The sequence below is a fragment of the Bufo gargarizans genome, chromosome 10, assembly GCF_014858855.1.
Source record: "Bufo gargarizans isolate SCDJY-AF-19 chromosome 10, ASM1485885v1, whole genome shotgun sequence".
NCBI classification, from domain to species: Eukaryota; Metazoa; Chordata; class Amphibia; order Anura; family Bufonidae; genus Bufo; species Bufo gargarizans.
In genome coordinates, this window is record NC_058089.1 from 18,801,966 (window position 1) to 18,816,475 (window position 14,510).

At 47.1% G+C, this 14,510-nt stretch overlaps 1 protein-coding gene across 1 annotated transcript in view; it reads right to left on the minus strand.

Annotated features, from left to right (window-relative positions):
* The window catches only part of TPCN2 (two pore segment channel 2), a 32,745-nt gene extending 19,788 nt beyond the window's left edge, over positions 1-12,957 (minus strand). Inside the window, exons 1-8 of the mRNA XM_044269870.1 lie at positions 12,244-12,957; positions 9,978-10,039; positions 8,725-8,801; positions 7,101-7,278; positions 5,778-5,894; positions 4,560-4,666; positions 3,826-3,898; positions 1,063-1,162 (exon numbers count right to left, since the gene is read on the minus strand). Coding sequence (XP_044125805.1) covers positions 1,063-1,162; positions 3,826-3,898; positions 4,560-4,666; positions 5,778-5,894; positions 7,101-7,278; positions 8,725-8,801; positions 9,978-10,039; positions 12,244-12,412 — 883 coding nt within the window. The 5' untranslated portion in view covers positions 12,413-12,957. The remainder of the gene's footprint in view (positions 1-1,062; positions 1,163-3,825; positions 3,899-4,559; positions 4,667-5,777; positions 5,895-7,100; positions 7,279-8,724; positions 8,802-9,977; positions 10,040-12,243) is intronic.
* Positions 12,958-14,510: the final 1,553 nt, after the last annotated feature.

Here is a 14,510-nt window from a genome sequence, read left to right on the forward strand (position 1 = left end):
TCAGGTTCCCGCTAAATGGCCCCCCTAAGGGAGATAAGCCACAGGCAGAGTTGGCAGCAGTTTCTTTTCCCTCTCCATATTGAGAACAAATGCATGCTCAGCTAAGCCCAGGATGCATGTGTATGGAGGGGGCCAAACAAGTGTTCAGTTGACTGATTTATGGTCCTCTATAAGCCACTGACAAATGCTCATAAAAGGGTAAAATAGGGTGCCAAGACCGTACACATTACAGCCCCCTGGAGAGCTATCTATTAAACTGGGCATCCTGCTGAAAAGGACATTAATAAGGAGCACAGTGGGCGTGTTCTGCCAGTTACCATTTCTCAGCCAATCAGCGACATGAGGTCTGTTTAGAGCAATAGCAATTGGCTCAGACAGAGCTCTCCTCACAACGCTCCTCCTAAATGTCCTTTTCAGCTGGATTCCAGGTACAGTATATAGGCTACCCCAAACTCTAGAGGCACCTAGAGACAAAATAGTCACTCTGCATTGCTACTTGAAATGGGGTTTTCTGAGATTTTTATTTTTTTAACTGATGGCCTATCCTCTGGATAGGTCATCAGTATCTGATTGGTGGGGATCTGACACGCCACAGGACAATCGCCGATCAGCAGTTTGAGAAGGCACCAGCGATCACTGTAGCGCCGCGGCCTCCTCGCAGCTTAGCCTAGGCCAGTGACAACATGTTCATCGGTCACATGGTCTAGGTCAGGGATGCCCAACCTGCAGCCCTCCAGCTGTTGCAAAACTACAACTCCCAGCATGCCTGGACAGCCTGCAGCAGGGCATGGTGGGAGTTGTAGTTTTACAACAGCTGGAGGGCCACAGGTTGATACAGGTGATACTGAGCACGGCTGCTATACAATGTACAGCACTGTGCCTGGTGGGCTGAGAGAAGGCTGCCGTGCTACTTTAAGCTGATCGGCGGGGGTCCAGGGGGTCGGACCCCCACGGATCAGATACTGATTACTTATCCAGAGGAGAGGTCATCAGTATAAAAGTCTCAGAAAACCCCTTTAACAACATATCCTATTGGCTAGTTATAAGACGCCTTGGACTCACCATCGGGGTTGTTGGCGGTGGTCAGCAGCACCAGGAGGGAGGTCAGGGAGTCCGGCAGATTGCGAAAGTATCTCAACCACTCAACGTCCACCTTCGAATCCTGGCAGCAGACACAGGCGTGGTGAGGGATAAAGAAATATTCCATGTAACACCCAGGATAATGGATGAAGTCAATTAATGATATGTTATATCTACGGATCAGGTGAAGGAGAAGGGAGAATGTGACCAAGAGCTGACAGTCTAAAGAAAAGAAGATCAGGTGCTTACATACAGGAGAGCCTAGTCCTGACAACAGAGGAAAGCAGAGGGTTGTCAACCTACACAGAAACAAGAGCAAACGGAGACAACTGTTGATATGAATGGGTTTCGAGTAGCTCAATGGCATAAACAGGGTACAGCCACACGTGGCGGGCCGAAGCGGATCTGGCAGAAAACGGCGCTGTAAAACGTGCACCAAATCGTGCCGTTTTTTGGTGCACAAACACTGCATTGCAAAAGATTAATTCAGCGACTTGTGTGGCTTTAAAGGGGGCATTCTGGCTATTTCAAGTTACCCCCTATCCACCTATCCTAGCCAATCACTTTATTCCTATAGAGATAAATGAGTGCCAGTGTGCACGCCCGACCTGAAGTTCAGATCATTTGGGGGGGGGGGGGGGAAATCAGGGTCCCTATTCACTTGATTGATGCGAGTCCCAGAAAACCCCTTTAAAGCCCACACTGTATGTTAAATTACGTGCACGTTCTAGTCTAGTGCGGAAGCTCTACGCAAAGCGATTTTATTTTTGTCAAATCTCATCCGCTTCGTTGCTACCGTAATGCTGAGAAATTTTCCATACGCGATTGCGCTGGGCAAAATCCGCATTTACGCAACAAGGCTGTAGACATATTAGAAAATGCATAACAGGGCTCCTAACCGTTACATCGCGTTAACCCTAAAGAGCACAGGACAAGTATAACTACGACCCCTTATACACTGAAGGGGAATTAATCATTCATCACACAGTCAGACGGAAACAGCAGATAACGGGGAAACAACAGATTAGACAATTCCTAGAATTAGTGCCCTCTTTTCACAAGGAACTGGAAGGAAAACAGAACAAACACAAATACTGACATAGCACAGCGCCACCTGCTGTTTGCCCTTTTTCTAAATTGCCTGCCCAGCTCACTAAGGTTGACATACATGCACAGTTCCATCCTTCCACTGCCACCAGCTGCAGCAGAAAGGACACGCCCCATGAGAAAGGACACGCCCCCTGAGCTGCCAGCCTGAAATAAATGTAACAGAACAATTGCAGCAGTGAATGTGGAGATCTCTGGATACATATGAGGTCCAGGGCTGGTTCTAGCTTTATTAGAAAGAGATTGTCATGTACTGTATAATGTCTGATTTTCATTTTTTTACATTAACCATGGGGTTATCCCTTTAAATACAGTACAATTCCAATAGTCTGGCAAGGTGCCCGATTATGCAGTATAGGGGACTATAGGTGGGTCCTAATAATAAAGCATAGGTCTTATATTACTGCAGGCCTCCCATGGAGAGTAGGAACATTGTCAAAACTCTGATCATCCTCTTGACTGCAGGAGAGAGTAAAAAAAGAAAATCTGCAAATCATCAGGCATCGCAACATCACATTACCCACAAGCAGCTTATGAATCAGGTGAAAGCTATTATTTTATTATAATTATGCAGCAAGGTCATACCAGAGACCGACAAAACTACTACTCCCATCATGAGTCAGGATAGAGCAGAGAGGATTAATTCTCCATACCCTGGTTGGTGCTTTGAATCACTGCGCCAAGTAATGTATTTAGTACAAACTTCTAAGGGTTATGGGGGAAGGGAAGCGACAACCGCTTCAAATGGCTGGGCCGGGTCCACCGGAGCCAGAGACGCATTTTGGGAGTAGATGGGGAGGGGGGGGGGGGGGGGGTTCCCAGGCACGCATCCATTTTCCCTGCTGCAGCATATTGAAAGGGTTTATCTTTATGAAAGGGGATGCTCTAGATCAGGCATGCCCAACCTGCGGCCCTCCAGCTGTTGTAAAACTACAACTCCCACAATACCCTGCTGTAGGCTGAAAGCTGTTCGGGCATGCTGGGAGTTGAAGTTTTGCAACAGCTGGAGGGCCACAGGTTGAGCATGGCTGGTCTAGATTAAAGGGGTTGTCCTATGACAAATTATCCGCTATGCACAGGATAGGGGATGGGTGTCTAGGGCCCCCATTCTAGTGATTGGCAGGGGGGGGGGGGCCCCCATCGGTCATACTCCCATCAGACATCTATCGTCAATCCTGTGAATAGCGGATACGTTGGCATGGGACAACTCCTTAATGTAGCCCAGTTTCATACCACCTTCAAAAGTGAACAGAGGTGTCCTCATCTCTTGGCCAGAGGAAAGAGCAATCCCAATGAGCTTCTCTAGATCTGGAGGACCTGTTCGGTCATGTATTGCACTGATGCGCCGTGTGTAATGCTTCATTTCCCCCTGTGGTGGCGCTGCAGGGAAACTGAACACTTACTGCCAGGTTTCCTCACAGATTACAACCGATCGCTGGAGGCTCCCAGCAGGAAGACACTTTGTCATCTGCTTATTGTCAAGGGACCTTTCTGACAAGTAGTTTGTCCAAAGCAGATGACCCCTTTAAGCTTAAAGTCCATTAAAACGATGCCAAAGAGGCAGTTGCAGGTGCGCAGGCCGCCTAGTGGCCGCGCAAGTAATAAGCAAAGCAGCTTTCTAATTAGTTGTGTGGTTACCTTTGCATGAGCAAACAGCAGCATACCGAACATGGTGAAGAGGCAGAGGTGCAAAGCCAGGAGCAGCATCACACTAGAAGGAAACAAGTCCATGGGTTACACGCAGCACAAACAAGACACTTGCACATCACAATAAGGCCTCATGCACACGAATCCGCAAAACACGGAAGCCGCCCGTGTGCCTTCTGCAATTTCGGAACGGAACAGGCGGCCCATTGTAGAAAAGCCTATTCTTGTCCGCAAAAAGGAGAAGAATAGGAGATGTTAAATATTTTTTGCGGGGCCTCGGAACGGAGCAACGGATGCGGACAGCACACAGAGTGCTGTCTGCCTCTTTTGCGGCCCCATTGAAGTGAATGGGTCCGCACCCGAGCCGGAAAAACTGCGGCTCGGATGCGGACAAAAACAACGGTCGTGAGCATGAGGCCTAAAACAACTGTGCGCCGAGCTGGCTGCAATCAGGTGGCTGATCCCAAAACATCCTACAGTTTTGTGTATACAGCTCTGCAGACCTATGCGTCTCTATAGTAACAGACTACAAACCACTCCTGTGTGTAGCCTGTAGTCCTGTGTACGACCCCATATACACGGGACGATGCACAAGGTAATGAGCGGGAAAGAACCGCGAATACTGAAGAGAAGCCATACTGGCAGACATTAATGGTCTCCAAGCTTTGACTGAAACACCCAGCGATGGCTGAAGACACCCCAAAGCCTTCCGTTTTCCCTCGTACCTGCCCATCTCCGGTAATGTTCTCTTGATGCATTTGAGAGTCTTCTTCATAAGAGAAGAGTTTTGGAGAAGGAAGAACGGTCGCAGGAGCCTCCGGATTCTCACCCACTTAAAATAAGGAATACGGAAATTCAGGCGATTATCATCATGTGTGGACAGTGGTGATTTTGCTCCGTCAGTCTTGTCCCCTTAGGTAAAGCTGGCCATAAAAATTAGATTAACATCAACTGAACCCTTTGATTTTGTCCTCAGCGGGCGACCATTTAATGTGTATGTGGCCCTCCCGACTCTCCCTCCCCACAGGCAGCAGATTTTGGGGGGGAAAGAAGGGTCGGGCATTTGGGTTTTAACAGGTCAAATCCCTTTGTTCTCACAGGAGATAAGCCACCACCAGAAATGTCCGGCAGCAGCTTATTCCCATCTGCTTAGGCTACATTCACACTAGCGGCACGGACCTCCGGCAGGCTGTTCCGTCGGGTGAACAGCCTGCCGGATCCGTTCTGCCGCTGGTGACTGTGTGCCCCCGGACTGCCGCTCTGTCCCCATTGACTATAATGGAGGCGGTGCAGAGTTCCGGCGGAGGCACGGCAGCGCACGGCGAGAGGCTGCCGGAATGAATGTCGGACATGTCGTAGTTTTATTCTGGCAGCCACTCGCCATGTGCTGCTGTGCCTTCAATGTCCGAGATGGCAATACCCCTTTTACAAAAGCTGACTGCAGTGCACTCCCGAGAGATGCAGGTGCTGCAGTCCACCCTCAGAAAATGAAGATACCAGAGCTGCAGAGGGGTAAGTAAACAAGATAAAAAGTGGTTGAAAATTCCACTCTGTCAGTAAAATGTGTTTTTTTCTGTAAATCTGTGCGATAACCCATTTAATCCTGATGGTTTCAATGCAGACAGAACATGGGAGCAGCTGCCTCTCCTGCCACAAACCAAAGGTTTATATGCTCAGGCATTGGAGGGGGAGCAAAATGAACACCTCTAGGGAAATATAAAAAATACTTTTTAGAGGTGTAGTTTACCCTTTGGATCAAGGATGAGTGTTATCCAGCATTTTCTTTTTAGTTGTATTTAACTGTGTGTCCCTTTAAGGATCAAGTGTCTGTTTGCACTGGGAGCTTCCTCGAGCCGCACCCTCGTCCTTGCGCAGGGCGTTACAATGAGGAGCAGAAATTACAAGCAACGTAGACCGGCTTAGTCATGGGGGACACCTCTTACCTCTCTGCACATGAAGCACAAAGACACCGTCCAATCCGCAATGGAAACCGAAAGAGTCACGATGTAGCAGAGCAGCCATTTGTTCTTCATGAACTCATTCCACCCAATTAAATAACTCTAAAAAATTAAAAAAAGAAAAGAAAATTTCACGTCACATTTCCAGTCCTTGCTTTACTTTTTTAAAGGGGTTTATGGCGTACAATATTAATGGCCTATACTCAGGACAGGTTATCAGTATCAGATCGGTGGGGGGTCGGACTCCCAAAACCCCTGTCGATCAACTGTTTGAAGAAGCCATGTTGCACCAGTAAGCGCTGTGGCCTCTTCCTAGACCAGTGACGTCATCAGTCACTTGGCCTAAGTCCCACTCAAGTAAATGGGCCTGGGCTGCAATATCAAGAACAGCGCCGTACAATGTGCGCAGTATGCTTTGAGGAGTTAATCAAATTGAAGGCCCTAGATGGGACCCTCGGGATAATTTCCACAAAATCCCAAACAGTCAACTGACTAAAAATAAATCCTTTAGGGGCCCCAACCCAATATATGTACAAATTAAAACTACATCTTTATTTTGACATCCTTAAAAATGTGAAAAAAGGAAAAATCACGTGTAAATAAAACTATCAGAGGACAGTGGATCAGGGTCGCCAATGGTTATTGTTAATAACTGGAGGGAGGGAGATATTTGGGCATGAACTCTCCTTTTTGTTTTTAAATAAACACTATTTTTATTTAGTTTGTGTGGTGTTGTTATTAGGAGTATTTATTCGCCGTCACATCTCATAGGCCCCTTGCAGACGAGTGTTCCTCCCGCAGCGAGTCCGCAACGCAGCTCCCGGCCTGACCTCCCAGCGCTGACGGGATTCACATAGCATTATATTGATTTATGATGCTATGTAACCCTTACATTTCTGGAATGTATTGGATAACAGTGCCAGTAATAAAAAATTTTTATAGTGAAAGTGAATAGGGGAGCTAAGGATACATTTACAGTGTGAAACCACTATAAGACAGACTGCACTTTGATTTCAGTTTTGTCTCCAACGGTGTAATACCCCATTTACCCAGTGGAGGCGCTGCAGAGAAACTGAACACCTGTTGACCGATTCCGCCAAACATTACAACTGATCTCTGGGGGTCAGGGCAGGAGGATACCTTTAGATCAGCTACTATAGGAGTTTTATAAGAAACAAAGATTGTCCAAAGTGGTGCGCCCCTTTAATACTCCGATTGCTCCTATAACTAAGGGCGGGGGGCTTATCTTTCTTGGTTTCCTATTGAGGAGGGACTATACGGAGGCCTCCTGGCGCACCAGGCACTTACCTTCACAGAGAGGTCAGCAACAAATAGCAGGAAAGTGATAAACTCGATGCTCTCAGTCAGGCCACACGGCGGCTCCCAGGCAGCCTTGCGGTAACGGACATCCGATGTGAGCGTCAGCGAAGACGGACTCTCTACAAAGGCCAACGCCAGATTCACACAGATCGTCACATTTAAAATCCTTCCGAAGGGGGAAGAGGGGAATAGAAGAAGTAGACGTCACCCTGAGGAGCAGGCACTGCCCAAGTGCAACGGCGCATATCGGCCGATCCCATGTAAACGTCATTACAACCGGAAATACGGGAGACAAATGAGCAATTTTGGACTGAACCGCCTTAAAGAGTTAATTCCTGACGTGATTGAAATGGCTGATAACAGAGGACAATTGACGGCATTCAACAGCACTGCAAATGGCTTTGCTGACCGTTTTAGATGCAGCGCATACTGATCTACGGAACAAGAGGTCATGTACACGGCTGCAAGTGTTCCGCAATGCGGAACAGGCATACGGATATGGACAGCACGCAGGTCATTTAGGGCTCACGCACACAAACATTTTATTTTTGCAGTTTTTGCGGGGCGGATGCGGATCCATTTACTTCAATGGGGTTGCATAAGATACGGACAGCACACCCGTGAATGGGTCCGCATCAGACCAGGAAAAAAAAATATATATATATATATATATAATAGGTTTGTGTGCATGAGCCCTAAATGACACATCTCTCTCCACCACCGGCAGCCCTACCGATCAGGAGAGCACGGTCCCTTTTACCTGTGCCGATCCGACAGATTGAAAAAGGGGGTAGCACGTATGCTGGACCATTGCTCCATTCTTGTGATCGGTGGGGGTCCCAGTGGTCAGACCACCATTGATCAGGCAATTCCAGCCTCTTCTCTACATCGTTGATAAGTGTTCATGATAGTAAAATCCCTTTAAGGACAAGAGGGTGGTACCGCATAATAAATCTGAATTGTTTTCACTGCCTGGCCCTGTCAATCGATGTGGAGAGAGTTGCAGAGAGAGCAGAGCCTTTAGGTGTAATGGTAACGCCCCCGTTGCTCCTAGAGGCTCATTTGCATACATTAAAACTTCATTTTTCTCAGCAATGCCGGCACATATGAACATGGGACCAACACAGATGTCTTCTGCTGCCAAGTGCACATGTAACAGGTCAGCCAGTCTCATAGGGACAAATCTGCTGACAGATGCCCTTTAATTCCACATACTCAGATAATGACAATCCTAAAATAGGGTTTTCCAGGGTTTAGACATTGACGGCCTATTCTCAGGATAGGTCATCAGTCCGACAACTCCGCGTTGATCCGCTGTACAGGGCAGGAGCTAACGCTGGAAACTACGCAGTGGAGGGAGCCAGAAGCAAACAGTTCTGTGCACTACGTAGTGGCCATGTAGGGGTACTGCAGCTCAGCTGCCATTAACGGCCTTCCGCCCACTGCCCAAAACAGCAGATCGATGGGGGTGTTGGGCCGCTACCAATCAGATACCGATGGCCTATCCTTAGGAGAGGTCATCAATATCTAATCCCCCAAAAAAAACTTTAAGTGGCGTCTTTGAGGGATGATGGCGAATCTTTATCATTTACTGTAAATTTGCACTGCTCACCTCTGGCACAAGTCGGAATAATACCATCGATACAACTGCAGGGAGTTCTGGTCGACGCGATGGTCTATGGAGCGATACTGCAACACAAAGAGAAAGCCTTGTTGATACAGATAAAACCAGTATGTCCCCCCCCCCCCCCCCCCTACTGTGCTAATCTATAGATGGTAGAAGACAGGATAAGAGAGCGGACTGCAGGATCAGACTACGCAGGGTGTGTTTGTAGTCTGTAACCATGGAGACAGGTCTGCACAGCAGCGGTATACATTAAGACTATTTACAAAGTAGCTTCATGGTTTATTCTGATCCAGAGGTAATCCCGCACACGGGCGAGCGATGCCGCCGATGGGAACTGCTGACGTCTGCAAATCAGTCTTTTTGATAGGAGGTTAATTTAGGCCGAGGCCCCAATTCACCCACAATAAAAAGGTCTCTTTGTCCAATAAATGTAAGAAAACAGTGGGGAGGACTGGACTGAACCCTCCGCCCTCATGTCACAAGCTATCCTTGCTCTCTCCTAAAATATTTCGGTACATAATACACCCGAGGCGAGGAATGAAATATTTTATTACAGGACTATCATAAGAAGATACTGATATGTGCCCAATACTGAGAGATAAAACATAGAAGACATTCATTATCTTACAGATTATTAGTGACCGGCATCTGACTGCTTATATACAGATAAAATCACATTAATGGAGTCACTGTATACATTACTTATCATGAGTTACATCCTATATTATACTCCAGAGCTGCACTCACTATTCTGCTGGTGCAGTCACTGTGTACATACATTACTTATCCTGTACTGATCCTGAGTTACATCCTGTATTATACTCTAGAGCTGCACTCACTATTCTGCTGGTGCAGTCACTGTGTATATACACATTACATTACTTATCCTGTACTGATCCTGAGTTACATCCGGCATTATACTCCAGAGCTGCACTCACTGTATTCTGTACTGACCCTGAGTCACGCCCTGCATTATACTATGTGCGCATGCACCCAATTCTGCCGGAGAAGAGCCCCAGGCACAGTTTTTCCTACATTCAGCAGATCCCAGTGCCTGATGTAAAGAGATCTTGATATAATGCATATCAGATTTCAGCTCTGAAGCCTGCAAAAGCCCGAAGGCTGAATTATAAGGCAGGGTTTTCATAGTATTTAAAAACTTTATGAACCTTTAACTTCAAAATGAATATTTTTCAACAGGAAACAACAAGTTTTCCGGTCAATCAGCGGACACTTACCTGGATGGCGTCTTCAATGAACACCACAGCCTGGTTGACGTAGAGGTCTTCATCCGCCACCCCTGGAGAACATAGAAAAGTCTCCCATGTTATACGTCCTTTCTCCCTTAGTCAATGTGACCAAACACAGTGCAGATGTTTGCATCATGTTTAAAACCTGCAGCGCTCCATACAAGATCTTCCTTGCTGTCAGTGAATGGCAACCCAATTAAAACATTTGCATCCAGAGGAAGTAAAACCAGTACAGATCTAATACCTCACAGCTCGGCCTTTGCTACAATTGTGTCCTTTGTGTCTGGCTGATACAATGTCACAAACAATCAGGACAGGGGGATGCTTTGTGCTGCTGATGTCATCGGATCACAACTCTCACCGGGTTCGCCAGGCCCATACAGGATGGGATAGAGAGATGAGCTGGCTGGGGATCCCTCCATTGAAATCAGTCAGAGTTTCGGAACTCTGTAATGCATTATCTCCCCCCCACCATTATATATTCAGGCCGGCGTTTTAGAGAATTGCATAAAAGGCAATTCCCACATGTAGCTCAAGTCTATACGGCGGCGCCCTTTATACACAGGAGGGGTCAGATCACAGATCACAGACTCTTCTATTCCTGCTGCTCACACCCAGACTGATTCATGTAAACCAGGTACATTATGGAATGGCTTCTTATGCAATTCTATAACACAATGTATAAGTATTCACTCCTAGGGTTACAATTAGAGAGCCCTCTAGAGTTTCCCTTTAAAGAGTTCAGACTTATCAGCCCTAGCACATAAACCGCCACAGCCATCGACTCGCCCAGGGTAAGAGATACCATATGGACACGGCGAGATATGTGCCCAACCCAGGGACCACTGCCAAGACAGCTGAAGCCCTGCGTGCAGCTGGGCACAGACATTATGGAGTTGCATTTAAAGCAATTGCCTGCTATCTATGGATTAGGAGAATCTCATAGTGGGAGCGAGCGGATAATCGACGGCGCAGTAGATGGATGAAGATCAATGAGAGATATCATCAGTGCCCGTGAATTGCCTCATGCACACAGACGTTTTTTTTGCGGTCCGCAAAAACGGTTTCCGTTGTTCCGTGATCCGTGTCCGTTTTTTCTTCCGTGGGCCTTCCTTGATTTTTGCAGGATCCACGGACATGAAAAATGAAAAAAAAAAAATCTAAGTCAAGTTTGCCTTTGAAATGATAGGAAAAAACGGACACGGATCACGGACGCGGATGACAATCTTGTGTGCATCCGTGATTTTTCACGGACCCATTGACTTGAATGGGTCCGTGAACCATTGGCCGTGAAAAAAATAGGACAGGTCATATTTTTTTCATGGACTGGAAACACGGATCACGGACTCGGATGCCAAACAGTGCATTTTCTGATTTTTCCACGGACCCATTGAAAGTCAATGGGTCCACGGAAAAAAACTGAAAACGGAACAGCGGCCGCACACAACTGTCGTGTGCATGAGGCCTAATAATGAGAACAGGGGTCCCATGTTTCCACACCTAAAGAAAGTGGTGGTCGGGTGTGTCCAACTGCACTCCAGCCTACCCTATGGAAATGCATGAGAGCGCAGACACGTGGGACCGCCACTCGTGGGAACATGGGACCCTCCATGATCGGTAGGGGCCCCAGCTGGAGAACCCCCAACTTATCAGACATCCTCTATGCTGTACACAGGGGATAGAGGTCATTAGTCCTTGCATGGTGCCTCAGCGTTCAGTAGGTTTGCCTGCTGGGGTCCCGGGTTCGAATCCAACCAAGGACCGCATCTGCATGGAGTCTGTATGTTCTCCGGTTTTTCCTCGCCCACCCCAGAAACGAACTGACAGGTTCATTTTGGGCTTTAGATGATGAGCTCCAATGGAGTCAGGGGCCAATATCAGTGAAGTCAATAGGCGTGCAGCTCTGCGGAATAGGTTGGCGATACACAAATAAAATAATAATAGCGGTTTCACGCTTTGACGACGCGGGCCAGTCCGCTACGGGATGAGACGAGTTGCAACAATTTTTGCAATTTTTCACATTCTCCCTTTAAAAATGGACGATACCAGATCTGCGGTAAAACGGACGCGTCTACATGCAGAGCTATTATTACGTATCCAGCCTGACGGGCGGATATAGGAGGGTCAAGAGTTATTATTACCGCCGTATCTGCGAAATTACAGGTCATACGAAATAGGCATACAATGGATGATGAGAGTGATCCCCAGTGCGGGGGGGGGGGGGGGGGTCACACTGCATTTGGTATATACCCACCATTGGGTACTTCAGATCTTGCTTCTCCTTGCAGCAGGACCGCAGCTCCTGAGGATGCGGTGGAGGAGTACGAGTCGGTCCTGGGGTTCTGGAGCCTCTCCTGGGAGCTGAAGTCCGGGTCTGCACACCAGCTCTTCTCCACAGAAACCAGCAGAGGGTCGGACTCCATCCCGGCCCCTGGACACGGCCGACCACCCCGAAAATCTGTAAAACTTCAAACTAACAGCAGCAAACTAAACTCTCACAGCACAGCCGCTTGTCCGGCTGCCAGAAACACGGAACATGAGACTCGCGCGGTGCACGCCGGGAGCTGTAGTCAAAACTGCCGCGCAGAGCGTCGGCCTTTGCTATAGGCCGAACTACATTTCCCAGGGGTCACTGTTGTTTTGAATTGAGTAAGCTTTATTGAGAAAAGACACCACACTTGTTACGTTCAAGAAAGGTGGTGGTCCTCTCATGAATAGCTCAGTTCTGATAATATGACTTGTAAGAACAGAACACCACAGGGCCGTGTGATGGCTAGCTCCAGCTGAAACTACGACTCCCAGCATGCTCCATTCATTTCTATGGAGTTCTGAGAACAGTGAAGCAAGTGAGCATCTTGGGAGTTGTAGTTTTACCACAGCTGGAGTGCCAGAGGTTAACCATCACAGCCATAGGCTCTTCACGCAGTTTTAAAAAAATATTTTGCAGCATTTTTGGGGGGGGGGCCATGAAATTCATGCGTTTTTTTATTTTACAAGATTTTTTTTATTTTTCTTGTGTCTGGTTTGGTCTTAAATTTTTAACGTGTTTTTTTCAGTTTTTTCCCTGTGTGTAGGAAAAAGTTTGAAAAAAATATAAAAGATACGCCATACCCAGAGTGGGCTGTGTCATGGACCCCAAAAAAAAGCAACGTAAATGAAGACAAACGCCTCAAAAATACACCATAGGTGAAAAAATTGCCTGCAAAAAACGCTGGAAGGGCCCATACATGCAATATATATATATATATATATATATATATATATATACACACACCTCCTGTGTTTTTTCATATCGAGTGTGGTTTTTATGTTTTTTTAGGGACTTTTTTTCTTATCAACTGTGTAAACCATGTTGTTTGTTCTCTATAGAAAAGGGGATGCCAAAATACAGAAAAAATGCCAAAAGCTTGAACACGCTGCTAACAAAAAAAAGTCTCAAAAACTGCTCCTAATTAACAAAAACTCCAGTAGCAAAAACAAAAAAAAAAACGGTTGTATGTCCTGCATAACATATTTCCCATAGACCTTCAGCTAACATCCGCAGCTGGCGTTATAAATGCAATAAAGTACCTTATTCAGGTGCAAAAAAAAACAGCACAAAAAATGCAAAAACTACCTCTGAGCCCACCAAAATAATGGATTTTCACAAGGAAAATACATATGACACCACCCTAAGGCCTCTTTCACACAAGCGAATCGGATTCTGTCAGGGTCTGTCCAGTATAAGGGCTCGTTCACACGAACGTGTGCTGCCCGTTGCCGTATTGCGGACCGCATTTGCGGATCCGCAATACACGGGCATCGTTCCGTGTGCATTCCGCATCACGGATGCAGACCCATTCACTTCAATGGGTCCGCAAACCCGGAGATGCGGAACAGAAACACGGAACGAACACTACGGAGTGCTTTCTGGGGTTCCGTTCCGTGCCTCCGCACCGCAAAAAGATAGAACATGCTCTATCTTTTTGCGGAACGAAGGGATCGCGACCCATTCAAGTGAAGGGGTCCACGATCCCCATGCGGCTGGGCCACGGTCGATGCCCGTGCATTGCGGAACACAATTTGCGGTCCACAGCACGAGCTTCACACGGTCGTGTGAACGAGCCCCAACACTGATGGTTTTTCGTGCAAGTTCAATCCGCTACTTTTCCAGGGAATAGTTTTTGATGCATTTTTCACTGTGCGTCGAGAAAGACTGAAGAATAACGATCTATATCTCCAGCAATTATCAGTGAAAAACACATTGTATCCGGAATCTGTTTTTCGCACAAGCCCCATTGACTTCCATGGAGTCTGGACTGTGTGAAAAACACACAATATAGAACATGCTGCAATTTTTCCTGAACGCAGAGAGGACGTGTGAAAAATGAGATGAATGGGTCGGGATTCAGTCCGGATGCTATGCGTTTGCTCCACGCATCATAACCAGACGGAAAACTCGCTCGTGTGAAGCCCTAGGCCAGATATTTGGTGCAAGTCGTTATGCAAGATAAAATGCACGACGAACAGCACGGGTTTCTT